The sequence below is a fragment of the Bubalus kerabau genome, chromosome 7 (assembly GCF_029407905.1).
Source record: "Bubalus kerabau isolate K-KA32 ecotype Philippines breed swamp buffalo chromosome 7, PCC_UOA_SB_1v2, whole genome shotgun sequence".
Taxonomy (NCBI): domain Eukaryota; kingdom Metazoa; phylum Chordata; class Mammalia; order Artiodactyla; family Bovidae; genus Bubalus; species Bubalus kerabau.
This window is the reverse complement of record NC_073630.1, coordinates 96,826,659-96,842,827: the sequence shown is the minus strand read 5'-3', so window position 1 is coordinate 96,842,827 and position 16,169 is coordinate 96,826,659. Positions and strand designations below refer to the sequence as shown.

Below are 16,169 nucleotides of genomic sequence, written 5' to 3'. Positions count from 1 at the left end.
AGAAGGTAACTGCCGTTACTGCTTTGCAGTCAATGTTACAGTTGTTTTCAGTAAACAGTCGTCAAATTTTAATTTTCCTGTGGGGGAAAAAAGCTTAGTGGGGTAGTCATCTGGATGTCTCAGACCACTAAAATTTTAAAAACAATTGGGGAGACCTACATGGAGCCGTCAAATTATTCTTTACAAAGTGAGTGTTATTAAAACCCACCAACAAATTTATCAGGCCTATTATTTCATAGGGCTTCCCTTGCTGCTCAGACGGTAAAGAATCTGCCAGCAATGCAGGAGACCCAGGTTCGAGCCCTGGGTTGGGAAGATCTCCTGGAGAAAGGAATGGCATATAATTGCATATAAGAAAAAGCCCTTGAACATCCCCTAAAAAAGTGAAAGACAGTCTCAGAGTAAAGGAAATCAATCATTTCCAAGAAAGGACAGTTGGCAACTACATGACAAAATTATCCTTAATTTTTTTGTTTTTTCACTTACCAGTAAACACTTAAGGACCAACACCAGTTTGCAAATTGGTAGCTGAACTTCCTAGCCTGATTCTTCATCCATAAATTAAGTTGCTTTATCTACCTCATGGGATATTCATTCTACAGATACGAACAACTTGCTATTAAGCAGAGGAACTGAGGATCAAATGAAGCAAAGTAAATATATAAAAATACTATACACTGTGCCTTATATACTGCAAAGCACCATTAAAATATACAGTATTATTACAAAAAATACAAATAATGTAAATTGATTCCTAAGAGGAAAAAAATTTTCCATCCGTTTTAATGGCTTAGTCCTTTTCTATATTCTTGCTATCACAAAAGACATTCAGAAGTTTTCAGAATGAAGACTGTCCAAAATTTTTCTTCAGAAGAGTCATATTTGTGATACAGCCCACAATTCTTCCATTTTCTGTCTTATGGGAATTGAGGACCTTACTTTTCTCTCAGATGGTACAGCTCTCGAGGGACAGTTATTAAGCTAGAAATTGCTACTGTAATTACCAGCATGCAGAATCTGAATTCTTAGGAAGAAAATATAACAGGATCTAAAAGGTAGGTTCAGACACACAGCATATTTTATTTTCTTATTTTTGAAAGTGTTCTAAGATTTTCCAGGGTTAAAAGTTACTTTCACGTATGATGATCAATAATAAGACACCAAACTTAGAAAACAGTTTTATAATTTTCACTGTTGCTTCTTGATCCAGTGAGAATAGTTTCACAATGCAACACGTTTACGCAGCTTTTTTGTCACTTTCTTTGGTTTCTCCTTCTTTAGGCAACAACGGCTCGATCTTTAGTAACAAACCTTCACTTGTTGAACTTCGAAGGAAAGCACGTACCACAAAAGGTCCTGTAAACAGAGACAAGAATCAGTTCTCATTTTATTCCAAATACCTAATGAGCAAATACAAACATACAACAAGAAACCTTATAGGATTCGTGTTATATTTTCACTTGAAAAGTACTGATATTACTGAACTATTATTTTAAATTATAACAAAGGGAAGATTGTTTCATTTCTAGAGAAGAAGGCAAACTAGTTGTACCAAAGTTTACTAGAGATTTATCAATGAAATCACACATATTCACTAATAATTCATTTCTCTCTTCCAGAAGGTGATCACCTACAATTTATTTTATTGCAAAGACAACAGTAAAGGGAGCAGGTGGTGATATTTACCTTAGTTGGCAAGATTCTAAATATTTATTTAAAACAGTCAGCACATATGCTACCTTTGTATTACCAAGCATTTTTTAGTAAAATTCCCTAAAAATTAAAAAAACTTTCATAAAGATAAAGAGACCTCATTTAAAATGGCAAAGAGAAAATAACTACATTGCTTTTAAAGATTTATTATTCATCATTCTAGGGCTTCCCTGGTGGCTCAGTGGTCAAGAATCTGCCTGCAGTGCAGGAGACCCGGTTCCATCCCTGGGTTGGGAAGATTCCCTGGAGAAGGGAATGACAACCCACTCCAGTATTCTTGCCTGGAGAACCCCATGGACAGAGGAGCCTGGTGGGCTTCAGGTCATGGGATCGCAAAGAGTCAGACACAACTGAGCGACTCACACACACACACACACTCTCATCATTCTAATCCTGCTATAGGCTCAGAGGTTTTAAACTGAAATCAAAGTTCTCCAAGACATAGAAGAATCTATATATACAATTATATATATACAATCTACATACAATTACTAAGTACTATGGTCATACTTAGGAGAACAGAATTAACATATGAGGTATTTATTCACCAGTGGGTTTAACTCCTAAATATGGTTAAATATAGCTTAAGATTGTGTTTTAATTATACATTTGATTTATAAAACAAAATGTGACAGATTCCTATAATGGGAAGCCTGTAAGTACTGAATCAGTTGAGGGAAATGGACTCTTGAACATGTTTTTGTGAATGGCAAGTGATACAGCGGGAACTATACATGTTTCGAGCTTATGACACAGCTGCTACATCAAGTTTCACTGTTCTCCATGAATCACCCCGTTTATAAAATGTGATTCTTCTAACATGACTAAAACTTTGTCTCTCTTCCAAAATAAGTAAGATAAAGAAAGCCAACTGCTAGTAACAGTGACAAAGTGAATGGTCTGGCTTCAAAATATGATCTATTTCACAAATGATTTTCGTTTCTGCTTAAACACCATTTTAAGTTTAAGGCAATCTGTTACAGTTTTCTTTCAAATTTGATTACATTTAATGACAGAAATAATGTGGGAATTTATGAAGGCTTCACAGTGTATTCCTTATTACTGTTAAAGAGGTATCCTCTCTACACAACTACAACTTATTAAAAAGGATCAGGAATACTTTGGTGAATTCAATTGTATTGCTTTAACCCCTGGAAATAATCACGTTACTGTAGTTGCATACTAACTGGACTGTTTTCTTAATATTTTACATTTTTAAAGCATCACAGGATTATAGGGAAGTCTAACCCCAGTGAACCACTTACCCAAATTCAGTGGTCTTTGCCTACAAACTTCATTGATAACGGCTTGTAGATTGGCAGCTATCTGGTCACTTGGCATATCCAGCTGAAAGAAAAGGACACATAACATTAACGATGTAAAAGTAAGACAATAGTACGATTTTTGGTAACTGTATCAGTAGTTATTCCAGACAGTTTTTTCAAATACTCAACTAGTGCAAATTATCTACTAAGGGACTCTATTGTGAAAGAAAAAACTTATACAGCTCTTTTTTTAGAATGCTACATTTATATGTCTCTACATGTCAAGACTCAATTACCTTTTAGAGCATATTACAGCAAAGTATTTTGAAGTGGTTCCCACTTGTGGTTCCTTGAATTCCAAATTTCCCCAAAGCATATTGTGGGGTAGAATATACCACCCCTACCTGCCACTTCTCCACCCCAGGAATCAGTGATATTTTTTTCTTAAAGTTGTTGATTATTTCTTTTAACTTATGTTTTAAAAGAAACTTAAAATATTTAGAAGTTAATGCTTTCAAAAGTCCAAAATGAAATTCCTTGACTACACATTCAGATAATACATATCTAACACAGAGACATTTCCAAGATGCTATACTAACACTCTCTAACTGCAATAACAATTATCTTCCTACTTAGCAAAAGCTACAGTAAGTCCTATATAGTGAATGAGCCCTATTCATAAAACACCTAACCCAGCATGCATCTTTAAAAAGTCCTTGAGTTTCTCATTCAAAATTCAATGCATGTTATTCTCTTAAATATGCCACTAAAAATCAATTCTGTTACAGTCCTATGTTTAAAGGATTTTGCACTTTTGTCAAATGAATCCAGTTTTTAAAATTCATATAAAACTTGTAATAGCATAATTGGTAAAAATTACACAGTAAGATTTCAAGATCAAACAAGAATTCTATCTCCCAATGACTCTTGAGACCACTGTGAGAAATGTGGTACATAAGCATATGAAGAATTCCTCCTGAAAAGAAAATTGTTCTCATCATCATCAGACAATATTTATTCAACACGCACTTGGGCATGATACAGTATCAAACCCTAAATGAGAAGGTCTGGACATTATTGGAGGAATTTTCATTTTATGCCAATCCATAAGTGGGAGTTTTGAGAGGGGGGAAAAAAAGCAATGCTTAGTTCTCCTTATTAAATCCACAGACCTTAAAGACATTAAATTCCATCAAAGTAAGTAGTTCACTGACAGACAGGGTACCTTACATTTTCTATGGCAGAAAAGAGAAAACAAAACATGTAGAGTATCAACATGTGTCTTCATTCCTCTCTTAATTCTCCACTTTACCTCAAAAGGCCCTTCTTTCTATTAGCAACTGAAGTAACCAACACTGCTCTGGATAGTTCCTTTAGCCTTTGTAAAGATCTATTGTTGTTCTTTAGCCACTAAGTCGTTTCCTGTGGACTGTAGCCCGCGAGGCTCCTCTGTCCATTGCATTTCCCAGGCAAGAATACTGGAGTGGGTTGCCATTTCCTTCTCCCAGGGATCTTCCTGACTCAGGGATCAACTCACATCTTCTGCTAGGCAGGCGGATTCTTTACCACTGAACCACCAGGGAAGCCCACAAAGACCTATGCTGCTGCTGCTGCTAAGTTACTTCAGTCGTGTCTGACTCTGTGTGACCCCACAGACGGCAGCCACCAGGCTCCCCCATCCCTGGGATTCTCCAGGCAAGAACACTGGAGTGGGTTGCCATTTCCTTCTCCAATGCAGGAAAGTGAAAAGTGAAAGTGAAGTCGCTCAGCCGTGTCCAACTCTTTGCGACCCCATGGACTGCAGCCTACCAGGCTCCTCCATCCATGGGATATTCCAGGCAAGAGTACTGGAGTGGGGTGCCACTGCAAAGACCTATACCTACCTTAAATTTGGGAAAGTAATAGACACAAGAAAAAGCAAGAGGCCCAATATACCTTCCTTAACAGTTACAAGCTAGACTGTTGGACATTGCATACTACCCTCATATGTTTGTGACTATTCTTTCTGCAGACCTATATTGCCATTCCTACTGTAAACTAACAACATAGGCTCCAGAAATGCAAAACAGATGCCCTCAATGATTTCATAAACTCTTAAAATACATAAACTGTTTTAAAATACAGCTTGCACTTTTGTCCGAATTTTAGCACCTCTAATCGTTAGTAATCAGTTCAGTTCAGTCGCTCAGTCGTGTCTGACTCTTTATGACCCCATGAATCACAGCACACCAGGCCTCCCTGTCCATCACCAACTCCCGGAGTTCACTCAGACTCAAGTCCATCGAGTCAGTGATGCCATCCAGCCATCTCATCCTCTGTCGTCCCCTTCTCCTCCTGCCCCCAATCCCTCCCAGCATCAGTCTTTTCCAATGAGTCAACTCTTCCCATGAGGTGGCCAAAGTATTGGAGTTTCAGCTTTAGCATCAGTCCTTCCAAAGAACACCCAGGACTGATCTCTTTTAGAATGGACTGGCTGGATCTCCTTACAGTCCAAGGACTCCCAAGACTCTTCTCCAACACCACAGTTCAAAAGCATCAATTCTTCGGCCCTCAGCTTTCTTCACAGTCCAACTCTCACATCCATACATGAACACTGGAAAAACCATAGCCTTGACTAGACAGACTTTTGTTGGCAAAGTAATGTCTCTGCTTTTGAATATGCTATCTAGGTTGGTCATAACTTTCCTTCCAAGGAGTAAGCGTCTTTTCATTTCATGGCTGCAATCACCATCTGTAGTGATTTTGGAGCCCAAAAAAATAAAGTCTGACACTGTTTCCACTGTTTCCCCATCTATTTCCCATGAAGTGATGGGACCAGATGCCATGATCTTCGTTTTCTGAATGTTGAGCTTTAAGCCAACTTTTTCACTCTCTTCTTTCACTTTTATCAAGAGGTTTTTTAGTTCCTCTTCAGTTTCTGCCGTAAGGGTGGTGTCATCTGCATATCTGAGGTTATTGATATTTCTCCCAGCAATCTTGATTCCAGCTTGTGCTTCATCCAGCCCAGCGTTTCTCATGATGTACTCTGCATAGAAGTTAAATAAGCACGGTGACAATATACCACCTTGAAGGACTCCTTTTCCTATTTGGAACCAGTCTGTTGTTTCATGTCCAGTTCTAACTGTTGCTTCCTGACCTGCATATAGGTTTCTCAAGAGACAGGTCCGGTGGTCTGGTATTCCCATCTCTTCCAGAATTTTCCACAGTTTATTGTGATCCACACAGTCAAAGGCTTTGGCATTGTCAATAAAGCAGAAGTAGATGTTTTTCTGGAACTCTCTTCCTTTTTCGATGATCTAGAGGATGTCAGCAATTTGATCTCTGGTTCCTCTGCCTTTTCTAAAACCAGCTTGAACATCTAGAAATTCACGGTTCACGTATTGCTGAAGCCTGGTTGGAGAATTTTGAGCATGACTTTACTAGCATGTGCTGCTGCTAAGTCGCTTCAGTCGTGTCCGACTCTGTGCAACCCCATAGACGGCAGCCCACCAGGCTCCCCAATCCCTGGGATTCTCCAGGCAAGAACACTGGAGTGGGTTGCCATTTCCTTCTCCAATGCATGAAAGTGAAAAGTGAAAGTGAAGTGACTCAGTCGTGTCTGACTCTTAGCGACCGCATGGACTGCAGCCTACCAGACTCCTCCGTCCATGGGATTTTCCAGGCAAGAGTACTGGAGTGGGGTGCCATTGCCTTCTGTGAGATGAGTGCAATTGTGCGGTAGTTTGAGCCTTCTTTGGCATTGCCTTTCTTTGGGATTGGAATGAAAACTGACCTTTTCCAGTCCTGTGGCCACTGCTGAGTTTTCCAAATTTGCTGGCATATTGAGTGCAGCACTTTCACAGCATCATCTTTCAGGATTTTAAATACCTCCACTGGAATTCCATCACCTCCACTAGCTTTGTTCGTAGTGATGCTTTCTAAGGTTCACTTGACTTCACATTTCAGGATGTCTGGCTCTAGGTGAGTAATCACATTATCATGATTATCTTGGTCGCTGAAGATCTTTTCTGTACAGCTCTTCTGTGTATTCTTGTCCTTTGTCTTTCATAGTTAGTACTATGTCCTCTACTAAATCTTAAAATAAATTCAGTCACACACCTCACTTTACTTTTTATTTTAGATACTGTATAAAATTATAAAAAAGTTGTATGTTTTATGAGCATGCTGCTGCTGCTGCTAAGTTGCTTCAGTCATGTCGGACACTGTGCGACCCCACAGATGGCAGCCCACCAGGCTCCCCCATCCCCCAGGCTCTCCAGGCAAGAACAATGGAGTGGGTTGCCATTTCCTTCTCCAATGCATGAAAGTGAAAAGTCAAAGTGAAGTCGCTCAGCTCTTAGCGATCCCATGGACTGCAGCCTACCAGGCTCCTCTGTCCATGGGATTTTCCAGGCAAGAATACTGGAGTGGGTTACCAGGCTTCTCATTGCACTGACTTCTCTTGTTGCAGAACACATGCTCTAGGGTGTGTGGGCTTCAGCAGTCGTGGCACGTGGGCTCAGTAGTTGCAGCTCCCAGGCTCCAGAGCACAGACTCAATAGTTGTGGCACATGGGGCTTAGCTGCTCCATGGCATGTGAGATCCTCCCGGCTCAGGACCTGAACCTGGGTCTCCTACACTGGTAGGTGGGTTCTTTACCAGTGAGCTATCAGGGAAGCCTCCATTAATGTTTTTAAGAAAAGACTGATTTACTGAATCCTAACTTTTGCTTTTGTCCTTATTATATCAGAAATACCTCACTAAGCACACTAAAGGCTTTCTAAGTGGTTCACTGAGTGAAGAATCTGCCTACAATGCAGGAGACACAGGAGACGCAGGTTCGATCCCTGGGTCGGGAAGATCTCCTGGAGGAGAAAATGGCAACCCACTCCAGTATTCTTGCCTGGAGAATACCATAGACAGAGGAGTCTGGCAGGCTACACAGTCCATGAGAACGCAAAGAGCTGGACAGAACTGAGCATGCACTTATCTTCTAAGCACACTAGACAGACAACTTCCCAAAGATGTCAGCGTGGTGGCTCAGTGGATACAGGTAAACTGTATCTCTTTGACTCTCAGATTTTCCTCTTTCCATGCAATTCGTAACTTTTGCTTTCAATCACTTTCTACCATTATGGGAGAACTAAAAAACTCTGATTCTTAAGCACTTTTTGTCCCTTTGAGATACAAATACATGCAGGACAAACTGTAGTCATGAGACTGTCTGAGGCTGTAATTCTTAAACTTTTTTCAGTTATCAAATCTTGCTCTAGAATAAGGTACTCAGGCACACAAAAATTTTAGCTCATGTTTTTAGGGTCTTCAAGGATTCTTTGATTAAGAGAAAGAGGAGGAGAGGAGAAAAGCTCCTGAGGAAAGGGTCTCAGTTAAAAGGAATCCTTGGGCCACACCTAGAGAACCACCAATGTTGGAAGTCAGCTCAAATACTTTGAAAGACTAAGGACAAGAGTATAGAAAAAGGATTCAACTTAATTGTCTACATTTTACAGGGGACGGACCTAAAAAAGAAAATGAAAGTATGTGCGCACAATTTTTAAACACTCCTGTGCTCCTCCTAGAGTGGCCCGCTTCTGTCACTGTAAATGTTCCAACAGCTTCTAGATGACTGATCATCCCTAACTGGAAACTGCAGAGAGAACTGCTGCTTTGAATAAGCACTTGTTAGAACATCTGACCTTCAAAATCTCTTCCAAGTGCAATGATCTAGGATCATACACAGGGTAGCCTGGCAGTGGTTTCTGCAAGTGGGCCAACACTCCTAATTCCCTTGACTCCTGAAGGTTTAAACCAAGAAAATGAAGACAGTCTGTGTATTTCCTACGCAACGTCAAGGAAAGTGATAGGAGCAGCGGTAGTGGTGGGGGTGATAATAGAAGTAGTAGAAATAGAGCAGCTCTATTTATTGGGTGCTTACTCTAAGCCAACTCTATTCTAAGCACTTACACATTCTCACTTATTTCTCCCAAATATCCTAAATATGGGTCCCATTATCGTTTTCCTTTTACAATTAGAAACTGAGACTTAGAAAACTTTGTAACTTATTCAAAAGCACCCAGATGATAAAGAGTGGCCCAGCAGCTATGTGCATGAGCTCTAAAGGCAGAGAAATGTAACTCTGAAACCCACTTCCACTGCTTACTAGCTTGTGACCCTGAGCACAGCTAGAAAGTGATGGTAATCCTTATGAAAACTGAAGTATCAGTTCTCTGGAAAACACAAATGACTTGTTATAAACTAAGGAAAGAAAAAGAGGAAACTAAGTGAAATACTGAAAGGAAAAGAATATGTATTTAAGTGGGAAAAATGCAAATTTTTCTTTCTGCCTAATGAATCCTTTTCTACATTCCCAGCTTTTAACTGTTCACAGCACATAATCTAGCAACATTCACTTGGCCTTCACTCTTTGTTGAGCACTGACTGGGCCTAGGAACGGAAAGATGAGCAAGACACAAATCTTACCATCAGGGAGCTTACCATGTGGTCACTAGAATCCAACATGACAGGTGCCACTCAAACTAAATGAACCAAGTGCCACAAGGGTACAGAAGGAGAAGTGACTGTGACAGGCAAGGCCTCACAAAGGTGGTATTCAAATGGAGGCTAAAGGATGAAGAGTTCTGAAGACAAAGAGGATCTAGGCAGAGGGAGGAGCACACGGTACTATAAGAACAGGTGGTTCAGGTGACCAGGAGGCAGCTCACTGCTCAGGGTTGGCTGCAAACTCAAATGACTCCAGTGGCCAGAGCTGGTAACATGCACGACTAAAGCCGACTGGGTTTGAGTGCATGTGCAGATATGACCTGCAGGACACAGCCTGTGCAGAGGTGAACAGCACTGCCCCACAGGGAGGAGGCAGTGGCCACCCAGTGCTAACAGAATGTTACACTGAGGGCTCTGGGGCCAGTTAATCAGAACTCTTGACTCATCAAGAGTAACAAGGAATCTGGATTTCTGGGCGATATCATCTAGTTTTTAAATGCTGAATCAATAAAACAAAACAAGTCTGGGAGCCAAACTCAGCCCATTTTCAATGTCAGACATCAAGTTACATCACTGAAAATAACAGGAAATCCTGAATTTGAACTTGACATAGTGATTTGAGACTACACCGTAAAAAGATTTGAATCTATAGCTAAAGATTTTAGAATGCGTGCGTCCTAAGTTGCCTCCCTTGTGTCTGACTCTGCGACCCCATGGACTGTAGCCCACCAGGCTCCTCCGTCCATGGGATTCTCCGGGCAAGAATACTGGAGTGGGTTGCCTTGCCCTACCTCCTCCAGACCCAGGGATCGAACCTGCATCTCTATGCCTCCTGCATTGGCAGGTGGGTTCTTTACCACTAGCACCACCTGGGAAGCCCTAAAGATTTTAGACTATATTCTGCCAGCCATGAGAAGCTACTTAATGTTTATAAGTAAACAACTGGTATTTCTGAGCTATGTTTTAGAAACAATTTTAGAGAAAGGGTGTATAACAGGAGCTGGCAAACTTTTCTCTATAACTGGTCAGAGAGAAAATATTTGGGGCTTTGCAGGCCAAATGGGCTGTCACAAATACTCAGTTCTGCTGTTGTGGTGCGAAAGTCATCCTAGAGAATGCATGAACGATGACCACAGCTGTGCTCCAAGAAAGTTTAACGTACAGAAACAGCTGGGGGTCTGGGAGGGTCCCACAGGCCACAGTTTGCAGACCCCCAGTGAGGAAGACAGACCAAAGGATGCCTGGGAAAGTAGTGGCTAAAAGAAACCATTCATCTTCACTACAACAGAAATGATTTTTGTTTTGTGTGTTTAATAGAAAGCGTTGTTGGGTGCTGATAGACTTTCAATGTATCCTACAATGCATCTACTTATGCAGATGAGGCAAAAAAATGTTTTTTTTCAAGCTAAGAATTGAATTGCCATTTAAAATAAAAGTAGGAAAAATGCTCAGCAACTGTTCTGACAACTGCTGCAAATTTTACACACACACTTGAAACAAGATATTGCATGCGGCCTTTCTGAAGTTTGTTCAGGACTGATGACCAGAGTCTACATCTGAAAGCAAAAAAGGCATTTAATGCCCTATATTCTTGGCCTTCCCAGGTGGCACTAGTGGTAAAGAACCCAGCTGCCAATGCAGAAGACATAAGAGACGCAAGTTTGATCCCTCGGTCGTGAAGATCTCCTGGAGCAGGGGATGGCAACACACTCCAGTATTATTGCCTGGAAAATCCCATGGACAGAGGAGCCTGGTGGGCTACAGTCTATGGGGTCACCAAGAGTCAAACATGACTTAGCACACACGCTTGCACCCACACTCTATATTCTAAAGAAAGATACCAACAATTAAGGTCATAATATTCTCACCATAATCAACAATCATGCAAAGCAGAAGCAGGCCAAAAGGCAAGGCTCCAAGAAGCTCCTGTGTAGACTAGGGGCACTGCCAGAAGAGGGTACTGGTGGCTGAACAAATATATGCTTGAAGGACATCAAATCAGTAAGAGCTGGTCAGAGGAGTGAGGTGAAGTCGCTCAGTCGTGTCCGACTCTTTGTGACCCCATGGACTGTAGCCTACCAGGCTCCTCCCTCCATGGGATTCTCCAGGCAAGAGTACTGGAGTGGGTTGCCATTTCCTTCTCCAGGGGATCTTCCCAACCCAGGGATTGAACCCAGGTCCCCTGCATTCCAGGCAGATGCTTTAACCTCTGAGCCACCAGGGAAGTCCCCTGGTCAGAGGAGTAGTGACAACCAAAGTGGAGCCACAAACACAAGCAGGTAAGACAGGGCAGTTGCTTCTACTCCCTTTGTTAAACCTTTACCCCAGAGGAGTTATGCCTGGAACCCATAGTGGAGCGAGGCATTTACAGCTGAATTAAGTCACTACCACACTCTATAGTCTAGAGCGGAAGAAGGTGTGAATGAAATTTTAATAAGCCCTTCCCGCTTCAGATCATGAGCCATAAAAGCCTGGTTCCAACTTGAACAAGGAAAATCTTTGGATATGAGATCAGAGATTTGAACTGGATCTCACTGCACTTTTAATTTCTGAATTAGATCACTAGAATTATGCCTGTCACTCACCTCACATGCCTGTGCATAAGACAGAAGCGAAACTGTGCATGGCACGCTTGGAGTCAGGGAGTGGGGAAGCCTATTTCATGTTTGCACTTCACTAAATTCAGACTTTTCAATAGGGCTGTACATTTACACACAGACGTGTTCTGTGCCCACGAGAAATGTGAATATACGTTCATAGGGGTGACGGTTATAATAATAAGTGACACCTAGGTAGAAGGGGACGACAGAGGATGAGATGGCTGGATGGCATCACTGACTCGATGGACATGAGTCTGGGTGAACTCCGGGAGTTGGTGATGGACAGGGAGGCCTGGTGTGCTGCGATTCATGGGGTCGCGAAGAGTTGGACACGACTGAGTGACTGAACTGAATGGACTGAGGTCACTTATGGTGACCAGTGGTTAAGAATTCTACCTTCCAATGAAGGGGACATGGGTTAGATCCCTGGTCAGAGAACTAAGATCCCACCTGCTGTGGGGCAACTAGGCCCACGCGCCGCAACTACTGAGCCCACGCCACAACTGGAGAGAAGCCGACTGGCTGCAACAAGAGTCTGTATGCCACAGTGAAGATGCTGTGCGTGGCAACTATAACATTAGTAAGACCCAGCACACCCAAATAAACAAACAAGTGATGCTGGAAAAAACCTAAACGGCCCAAAAGAAGGACTGAGGTTGAACAAATTATGAGATATCCACAAGATACTACTGTGAAAATAATGCTTTGCAAGAATTTTAATAATTTTGGAAAATATTCAAGATACACTATTTAAGGAAAAGAGAAAATTCAATATATAGTATAACAGTAATTACATAAACAAGAAATAAACACACAGTGCCTTGTAAATCTCCTCCCTTTTCCTAGAGCCCTGATGACACGAATAAGGTTTCTGCTCTGCTACAGACACATACACACAAAACACATGCATAGAGAAAGAGCAATAATGAACAATACTAAAATGTTACCAATCGCAATTTTAAAATGTTATAATCTTATTTATGCTATTTGGTATCTTTCAAATATTATATACATGTTATCACCTGTTAATTACAAAAAAAGAACACTAGCTTTACTTAGCATTTTAAATTATAAAACTAGTCCTTTACAATGGTAAAAAAATGACAAGGCATACTTTATCTCTTCGTGCTTCCTTGAAACAAAATAAAATCCATTCCCACTGTTGGTACTGAGGGACACCCCCCCTCCCACCCTGAGGCTTATATATATTGATAATTATATTTAATTGAAAGGTAGTAAAATCGACCTTTTCAGGGTGTACAGTTCTATCATTTTAACTCATGCAAACATCTGAGCAACCACCATCACCATACTACACACAGAACCAAAAGCCCTCCCTCACGTGACCTCCCTTAGTCATTCCTGATTCCTGGCAACTAGTGACTTGTCACGATGGCTTCGTTTTTTCTAAAAGATCATACAGATGGAATAACATGTAACCTTTCTCTCCAAAATTTAAAAAACTGTGGTAAAATATACATAAAATTTACCATTTTAACTATTCTGAAGTGTATGGTTCAGTGGCATTAAGCACCTTCACGTTGTTGTACGGCTCTGACCACCTTACCTTCAGCACTTGTTCTATCTTCCGCATCCAAAACTCTGTATCCATTAAACACTAACTTCCAATTCCCTTCAACCCTAAGCCCCTGACAACCACCATTCTGTTTTCTGTTTCTATGAATTTAACTGCTCTAAGCAGCTCATGTAATATTTGAAATCACATATTTGTCCTTTTGTGACTGGCTTATTTCATTTAGCATAATGTCTCCAAGTTTCATCCATGTTGTAGCAAATATCAGCATTTCCTCCCTTTTTAAGGCTGAATAATATTCTATTGTATGTACATACACATTCTGTTCATCCATCCATTCTTTGACGCTTGTGAACCATGCTGCTATGAATATACATATATCTATCTATGTCCCCGCTTTCAGTTATATATCTGTAAGTGGAACTGATGGATCTTATGGTAAGTATGTTTTATTTTTTGAGGAACTACCATACCATCTTCCACAGCACCTACACCACTTCACATCCCCACCAGCACTGCACCAGGCTTCCAACTTCTCCATATTCTCACCAGTACTAATCTCTGCTTTTCTGATAACAGCCATTTCAATAGGCATAATGCAGTATCTCCTTTTGATTTTAATTTGCATTTTCTTGATTCTAATGATGCTGAGTATCTTTTCATGTGTTTACTGGCCATTTGTGCATCTTATTTGGAAAAGGGAAAAAAGTGAAAAGTGTTGGTCGCTCAGTTGTGTCCAACTCTTTGCAACCCCACGGATTGTAGCCCACCAGGCTCCTCTGTTCATGGAATTCTACAGGTAAGAATACTGTAGTGGGTAGCCATTCCCTTCTCCAGGGGATCTTCCCAACCCATGTATTCAAATCCTTTGCTCATTTTATTTGTCTTTTTATTATTGAGGTATAAGAGTACTTTACATTTTAGCTATGCTTATCAGATATATATATATATATACACACACACACACACACACACATATATACACACATACACATGCACATATAGTTTGCAGGTATTTTCTGCCATTCAGTGGGTTGCCATCTCATTCTGTCAATAGTATCCTTTGATGCACAAGAGTCTTATGTATTTGATAAAATACAATTTATCTCTTTTGTTGCCTGTGCTTTTGGTGTCAGTATGTTACTTTCTGAGACTACTTTCAATCAGGTTACAGTATGCAACCTTTTAAGAAAATGTCCTAAATTATTGTCTATCAATAGTTCACATGTTCTTTTAAATCACTGAGTAGTATTCCATTACACAGATATATCAGAGGGTTTTTTTTTTAAAGCCATTCATGTATGGAAGGATAACTGGATTTTTTCCATCTTTTTATAATTATCAATACAGTTCCTACAAATATTTGTGTGGATATCTATTTGTGTGAATGTTATGTTTTGATTTCACCATAAATGTTTCAACTGTATGGGAATAGAATTGGTGGACCTTACAGTAAATAAAAAGCCTCTTGATGAAAGTGAAAGAGGAGAGTGAAAAAGTTGGCTTAAAGCTCAACACTCAGAAAATGAAGATCATGGCATCTGGTCGCATCACTTCATGGGAAATAGATGGGGAAACAGTGGAAACAGTGTCAGACTTTATTTTTTTGGGCTCCAAAATCACTGCAGATGGTGATTGCAGCCATGAAATTAAAAGATGCTTACTCCTTGGAAGGAAAGTTACAACCAATCTAGATAGCATATTCAAAAGCAGAGACATTACTTTGCCAACAAAGGTCCATCTAGTCAAGGCTATGGTTTTTCCAGTAGTCATGTATGGATGTGAGAGTTGGACTGTGAAGAAAGCTGAGCATCGAAGAATTGATGCTTTTGGACTGTGGTGTTGGAGAAGACTCTTGGGAGTCCCTTGGACTGCAAGGAGATCCAACCAGTCCATTCTAAAGGAGATCAGTCCTGGGTGTTCTTTGGAAGGACTAATGCTAAAGCTGAAACTCCAATTCTTGGCCACCTCATGTGAAAAGTTGACTCATTGGAAAAGACTCTGATGCTGGGAGGGATTGGAGGCAGGAGGAGAAGGGGACGACAGAGGATGAGATGGCTGGATGGCATCACCGACTCGATGGATGTGAGTGAGTGAACTCCGGGAGTTGGTGATGGACAGGGAAGCCTGGCGTGCTGTGATTCATGGAGTTGCAAAGAGTCGGACATGACTGAGTGACTGAAATGAACTGAACAGTAAATATATGTTTAGCTTTACAAGTTACTATCAAACTGTTTCTAAAGTGGCTATACTATTTTGTATTCCTAACATCAATATATGAGAGTTTCTCTGTAATCTTGCCATTTTTTAAAAAGTAATTTTCTGCACAATACTTCCTCCTCTCCTTTTGAGATGCCAATGATACGAAAGTTAGAGCTTTGTTATCATTCCATAGGGCCTTGATGCTCTTTCCCCCTCCCCAATCTTTCATCTGTTTTTTAGACTGCATAATTTTTATGATTTATCTTCAAGTTCTCTCTTTCCTCTGTCACTTCCATTAATTTCATCTCCAGGCGTTTCTACATTAATTCTTCTGAGATCCCTTTCCTAAGTTCCCCTCGTTTAGATAAATGAGTA

General features: G+C 40.6%; 1 protein-coding gene across 2 annotated transcripts in view; it reads right to left on the bottom strand.

Moving 5' to 3' along the window:
• Positions 1-1,056: 1,056 nt before the first annotated feature.
• The window catches only part of MRPL1 (mitochondrial ribosomal protein L1), a 73,500-nt gene continuing 58,387 nt past the window's right edge, over positions 1,057-16,169 (bottom strand). For both annotated transcript variants that reach the window (XM_055588879.1, XM_055588877.1), the window contains exons 8-9: positions 2,979-3,060; positions 1,057-1,356 (exon numbers count right to left, since the gene is read on the bottom strand). In XM_055588879.1, the coding sequence (XP_055444854.1) occupies positions 1,238-1,356; positions 2,979-3,060 (201 nt within the window). In that variant the 3' untranslated portion in view covers positions 1,057-1,237. The remainder of the gene's footprint in view (positions 1,357-2,978; positions 3,061-16,169) is intronic.